At 39.4% G+C, this 7,168-nt stretch overlaps 1 protein-coding gene across 1 annotated transcript; it reads right to left on the bottom strand.

Annotated features, from left to right (window-relative positions):
* Nucleotides 1-21: 21 nt before the first annotated feature.
* On the bottom strand, nt 22-5,021 carry LOC106071708 (microfibril-associated glycoprotein 4-like). Its single transcript, XM_013231871.2, has 2 exons — nt 4,865-5,021; nt 22-1,437 (listed from the first exon to the last, which is right to left on the bottom strand). Exons 1-2 carry the CDS (start codon nt 4,935-4,937, stop codon nt 629-631), a joined length of 882 nt encoding a protein of 293 aa, XP_013087325.2. The 5' UTR covers nt 4,938-5,021; the 3' UTR covers nt 22-628.
* Between the last annotated feature and the right edge of the window lie 2,147 nt (nt 5,022-7,168).

Genomic DNA, 7,168 nt, shown 5'->3' with positions numbered 1-7,168 from the left:
AAAAATGGACCAGTCACTGTGCTAGATATATTTCCATTTATTACACCCATATCTTAATTTAAAAAATATAATATTTGTAGCCAATGAACAAAATACAATGGACATAAATTTCCATTCGTAAACATATACTATAATAATAATAATAATAAGGCTTGTCTCCCAAAGATTAATAAGGAATGACGTATTTCCCGTGGCTAAGCATCCCCAGCTGTGACCTACTGGGCACTATAGCCTTTCCCTGGCAGCCAGTCTAGGAGCAAACATATATTATACAACAGAAATTATTATAGATTTATTATATTATTTTCACATTTATACAATTTTTTTTTCATTAAAAAAAACTATATACAATAAAATATATTTCTATACATAAATACAAACGCAGTTTCCCAGAAATATAGTCATTCAATGTACACATCTACACACCAGAGATATGATAGTTCTTGTACAAAATATAAAAAAATAAATATATATATGGTATTCTTATTTGTTTAGCTACTACGTAAATAAATCAATGTTCTGTGTATAGATGATCAAAAAGTATTCAATGAACAGAAAATAATGATGTGTGTTGTACACTATATGTAAATATATAAGCCTCTGTTTGGCTTTAGTTTTTATTTTGTCTTTATTTTCGAGCTTTTCTAATCTTGATCTCAGTTCTTGAAGCCGAGTCGTTCAATGTAGTGACTGACATCCAGTTCACTCCCTTGCCGTAGTCCTTGCTGCCCCAGACTCCGTTAAGATTGGAGTCATGGCAAGCGTTGTACCACCAACCGCCTCTATACAGCACTGCGCAGTTGCCTATACTGTAGTTATCCAAATCTTTATCAAAGGTGGAAAACTTATTGTTGTTCTGGTGAGCCAGACTGTCGCCAGCATTCCCGGAATAGCCGCTGTATTGTAATTTGTAGCCCTCAGACTCTCCGGATAAGCTAAATCTGGAATACTGGGCGTGGAATCGTCCTTGCTTGTAATCAATATCGATTCTTAGCTCGTAAGTTCCGTTAGCCGTCAAGCGATGGATCATCTCGTTCCCGAGATAAAATTCTCCGTTGGAATAGTCGCCGAATCCATGCTTGTAGTCTTCCCATCCGCGGTAGAAGTTCAGCATCCCGTTGTGTCTTCTCTGGATGACTGTCCAGCCTCCTCCGTCAGTCTCAGTGTCACACATGACTTCAAGTCCGTTCGGTAGCTGGACGATGACTTTGGATTGGACGCTGTCGGTGACGTCATCGCAGCTGTCGGCTACTCGCGGGCCGGAGGTTGTGCCAGTTCCGGAGGTGGTATCAAGCCTGATGGTCGTGCCAGGTCCGGGAGTTGCGTCAGGCCCGGTGGTTGTGCCAGGCCCCGAGGTTGTGCCAGGTCCTGGGGCTGTGTTGTCGATGGTGCAAGTACATTTCAAATTGAGTTTGCTGGTGTCTATCAATATTTGTTCTGTTCAAACAAAACATCAATACGTTAGAGCGAGGATAATATATTTGTACATAAAATGTAGGGCTAAATAACAATAACATAAGTAAAGTTCCCCTTTCAGACCTTGCGATCTATGGGGCAGATGATGTTCAGGTCACCTGTTTCTATGGCCCACGGTTAACGAGAGTGTCATGTGGCCAACACAACGACCAACCGCCTTTACTTTTCCTAACTGATGTCAGGTACCTAATTAAGCTGGGTGGACTCAGAGTCGCCCAAAAATCCCGAGAGTCTTCACCAGGATTTGAAGCCACGCGCTTTACCGCCCAACCAACGCGCCTCCAACCTGTGATTATGTAAATAAAGTACAAGTAAAAAAAGATGAGTACTATCACATTTTTTTTATACAAGTTTCAATGTTCTATCCAAAACGTAAACTGCTTCGTGCTAGACCAAATCTCTAGCAGCACGGCAGGGGATAGAAGCGGACAGGATTCAGACTCGAGAACACTGTGACAACTTCCAAAGCGCATACCAGACGACCAGGCATCTCTCCTGATCTGTCTACAGGAAGAAATGGGCCAGTGGCGTAAGTAGGGTGGGGGAGTGGTGATCCAAATTTTAAGGTAGCCCCGGGACCCCAGTTGTGGGGGTCCCCAAATGAATGTCTTAATTTAAAAAAAAAATGAAATGAAATATTACGCCACTGCCTTGTAATCTTGGTATTCATGTGGATTCAAAAACACTAGACAGCATTGGTCTAGATTGACTCCAGATGATGCATTAGCTGCACAGAAAGCACGACGTAAGGTCATATGAATTGAGATTTGTCACTTGAGTATTATCTGGCCAATAAACAACGGTATTATTCAATACAAGAGTCTTAATGATTTTTTGTTGTTGTTAATTTCACTTATAACCAGTACAATTGGAATTTATGCATATATTTATTAAGTACATTATTTCATGTCGTGATGTCGAATTTTAAAATGTAGGGGCCCTTAAATTGGTCAAAGGCCCCGGGCCCCCAAATCCCTAGTTACGCCACAGAAGATGACTAAATATGATGGCAGTTGTGGAGTCCAATCTTCGCCTTCAGAACACCAATGACAGTATGACGCAATGACATTGGTAATAGTTTTTAATTTCATTTAGAACTACCGCAAATTAAAAAAAAATAGTATCAGCCTATATGAATGAATACAATATATATATATTGTTACGTATTTCTGAATCTTCTGGCTAAATGTATTAGTTGGCACACAAATAAAAACACAGCAAAGAACTTGACGACTAAACTTTCAGTTTCATATAACTTTAATGACTATTAACTCTAACAATTCGTTACTGTAACATGTAGCGTAGAAGACTGTACAATATCTGTCAGTTTACAGTTAGCTATACTTCGTTGCAATTCATCTCTTCACTTCGTTGCAATTCATCTCTTCTCAACTTTCCTCGAGCCGTATTCCACAGAACAGACCAACGACACACTTTCCAGTGTCGCTCCAGGTCTCCCAAAGCTGAACCAAGTCGTACTCAAGTCTACCGAATCAGAGCCGCACACGTCTTACATCGACTGTATCGACTGTAACGGCTCAAGTCCACTGTAGTTCGCTGTATAGACTTTAGCGACAGTAGTCCACTCCAGTTAACTCTACCCTAGTTAACTTGCATCGAGTCGTACACATTTCTCTTCCACAGAGCCGCACACGTCTTACATAGTCTGTATCGACTGTAACGGTTCACTCACGACTCCATACGACTGACTTTCACATTAACTCTCTGGCTAATATAGAGTCCCTAATCGCTTGTCCAAAGTTGCACAAACACGGCTAGTATCCTCTGGAATAACATGTCAGGAAACGTCACATCCTGTCTTTATTTATACATGTAGATTCCAGAAAACACCCGCTGCAGTGTCATCAAGTCGGGGTCACACGTAGTGACCTTTATCTGTCACTGTTCATTAGTAACTGTCCCCCTACTTAGATCTGTTCGTCCCCTGGAACAACACGTGTGGACACGTCACATCCTGTCTTTGTTTGTACATGTAGATTCCAGGGAACACTAGCTGCTGTGTCATCTCGCCGGGGTCATACGTTGACCTCTACCTATCACTGTTCATTTGTAACAATATATATATATATATTGTATTCATTCATATAGTACGAATGTAGTAACGATCAATTAAAAAGGGAAATAATGTAGTAATACATGCTGACATATGTACTAGGCCAACATTGTTAATGATAATAATCAGGAGGAGGTGTAACAATTTCTTTTCTATTTTTAACTTTATATTAACTGAAAATGTTATTTTTTAGTTATTTCCCAGTGAATGTGAGACTTTTTCTAAGTTAGAAAAAATGACAAAATTCACGAACTGCCGAATAAAAAAAAAAAAAAATAAACATGAGCGAAAATTAAAAGTCGAAACTACCACTAACATAATAATAGTACGGTGTAGAGAGGTTAACGGTACTAAAATTTAATTCGGTATTTTGTATTTTTGGCACAAGGTTTAATCACAGTTACGATAGTAAACATTTATTAATTCAATAAAGTTCTGTTGTATAGTGTAGTAATAGCTGAAGAATTAAGATGTATTAGACATTGGTCTATAAAAATGTAATCTATGTATGTAGGACACTGGAAAACTAAAACGGAAATATGTCCTTATCTACACAGTGTAGTAACAGTTTAATTTAGTTGGGAATAAGTCCTTATCAAGTCAACACAACATAACAAAAGAACATTCTATTTTTTTTCTCTTTATATTATCTTATAGTATGCTTTGTTGAATATCTGCTTTACGATACCAACATACACCTCACTTTGTCCATTTGATTGAGGGTACCTGGGGCTTGATGTTCTGTTGTCACAGAATAATAATAAATTACTGTAGACGTTACTAATTAATAATGATAATAACGAGACTGTCTTTATCAAGGTAGACATATATAACTAATTTCCGTTCGATCCTTTGCTTTCGCACAAAACATAAACAACAAACAATGACGTAATATCATATAATATTAGCACACGATAATTGCGTTCTGCGCTTTTCAATCTATCAATCTATATAAGGTTTGTCTTCGGGTTCGAAGCCCCAGCTGTGACCTACATATTTCGACACTTCCAGGGCAAGTATAACCATTGTCGCCGGTGGTCTATTAAGATTTTCTTTTCGCCGTCTGCGTCTGTATCAATCTGACGTTCTTTAATTAGCTGAGCTACAGGTGTTTTGATGACCTTTTCACTTGGCTCTCGTCCAAAGAGTCTCACTCCGTGCAAGGTTGGGGTCCTTTCCTTGTCACACTCTCACCACCGAATTGCTTATTTTCTCGTTTTGTTTTCTTCTTCCTTCTGGCACCGTAACATTGAAACTATAATATTTACTAATTAAACAGTACATCATAGGTACACATTTCATATCACAACTAACCTGTAACGGCTGTTTTCATGTAGTCACTGCTGAGCAGTATAACAAATAAAGATATCCAGATCGAGGCAGTCATTTCTGCTAGCTTACCGACACTCTATGTTTATAGAACGATTACGGATGTCTGAAGCTGAAGTCTCTCTCGGTCTCTTCTCCTCTCTCTCTCTCTCTATATATATATTATACTTATAACATGACGTCAGCAGTGGACACGCAATAAGAGTTGACTTAAGACACAGTTATTGAAAAGGCGTAATTCTGTCCGACACTCCCCTGACAAGCTGTAAACAAAGGAGTAGCAAGACGATTGTTTACTGCGGTAGAGTGAACTCTAATATATTCTGGCTACCCTAGCTGTTGTGCCGTGCTATTAATATATATGTATATCTATATCTATCTATCTATCTATCTATCTATCTATCTATCTATCTATCTATCTATCTATCTATCTATCTATCTATTTCTCTCTCTCTCTCTCTCTCTCTGTATATATAAATATATATATATATATATATATATATATATATATATTATAGTTGTATTATAGTCTCTCGACCTTTGGTCAGTTGTGCAGTTGTAACCTATTATGGTTTCGAAAGTCTCTCACCCCCTGTTTATTAGTCTCTAGGTAAAGTATCTCTTATGACAGTTTCTCCTTCTCTGGTTTAGTTTCTGACCAAAGAGTTGACTTTGGAACTCCCGTGTTTACGTAGAGAGTCCAGTGTCGTTAATTAGATTTGAAAGGGCCCTATGCTATTTGAGATATGGGTCCTTTAAAAGTCCAAATTTTATATTCTTAGGGATACTAAGCTTAAGTTTGTGTTGCCTATAGGTAAATCCGGCCTTGGGTGGCTATAGACTGTATTCTCGTTTGTTATGCAGGAATTTCTAACCTTCTTGCTCCTTTAAGCAGGAACTGTCACATAAAACTACGGAGGGGGTGTCGAATGCCCAAATGATTGAGAATCACTACTTTAACCCTATATTTCGTATCCGTCTGATAAAACTATTGACGACGCTACTGTTTCTAAAGACTGTGTTCTTATCTGCGTCATGTTTATATCTTAAAGTCTATTGGCCGAAATGACATAGTTCCGCTTGAAAGTTGGAAGGGCATATGTTCATGTATTTCCTATAGCCTATTTTTTTTTCAATGCAAACAGTCCATCCTGCTGTATTTCCAAACGCTAATCAGGCACAGGCGGGTCTTTAGTCTACTACAGAACTGTTTTCATGATCTGCATAGACATATTGCATTAGACAATTGTTTCCCCATCCCAACCAGTTTACCCCCATACAGTAGTGTTTCCCCCAAATCTCCATAAAAAGTTTGGGGTGTGTTGTTTCATGTCTTTAGAATTTCTTGTTCGCGACTTCACTTAAAGGAATTATTCTAGTCAGACTAGTGAAATTAAAGAATTTTTTTTTTTTTAATTCTGACAAAATGACGTGTTCAACCGAGACCAGTCGATACTGTAGGCCTAACCCTCATGCTATTCTGACTCAAAGTGGCGCCCGTGTGGAAACGGTTACTGAGGGGGTAACTAGGCTAAACTCACGTGGGAGTGTCCAAGGGTACGCGAGAGTGGACCCATTGCACGGACGGAGTTGAAAGAGAGCTCTCACGACCCTGTCGATAATCCATGCGCCGTTCCTCAAGGGACCGTTACATTAATGGCGAGTTCCCCCCACGGTTAGCTTGGTATAACATAGGAAAATAGCGGAGGCTCCCAGTAAACTCGGTCCTTTGGCCATGTCTAGCCCATGTGTCCAGAGGCCAGTTTTGTCGGAAATAGCAATGCTTTATATAGGCATAGACTTGGTCTCTTCCAGACAGAACGGTGGTCCAGACAGGTTTTTTTTTTTTTACTGTTTGACGCTCAAACAGTTTTTTTTTCAAACTTCGGCTCAGCTCTTAAACGATCAAACTGCCTGACTCGACCTGTGACGCTGCAATCTGTGGGCAGTGGAGACCAATAGTTCGTTGCCACGCCGTACAAACCTGTGACAAAGAACACATTTTGGTCTGTGTAGTGAACAAAAGTGTGGTCTGTGTAAATAGAGATTGTCTGAGTAGACAACAAATTCTGCTCTGTGTAGAGATTCGGAGAACAAAGTTAGCACTATTTTTAAAAAAAAAAGAGCATATGTCCTGTTTGTGACTTTTTTTACAACCTCAACGCGCTGTTGTCTGTCGTTGTGACTCCAGCGATGCGAAGAGAGGGGTGTTTGTGTGTCCGTGTGTGTGTGTCCGTGTGTGTGTGTGGGGGGGGGGACTTATCCGTGTTATCAATATAATCCCTAGAT

This window comes from Biomphalaria glabrata, chromosome 15 (assembly GCF_947242115.1).
Source record: "Biomphalaria glabrata chromosome 15, xgBioGlab47.1, whole genome shotgun sequence".
NCBI lineage: Eukaryota > Metazoa > Mollusca > Gastropoda > Planorbidae > Biomphalaria > Biomphalaria glabrata.
This window is presented reverse-complemented; position numbering and strand designations above follow the sequence as displayed.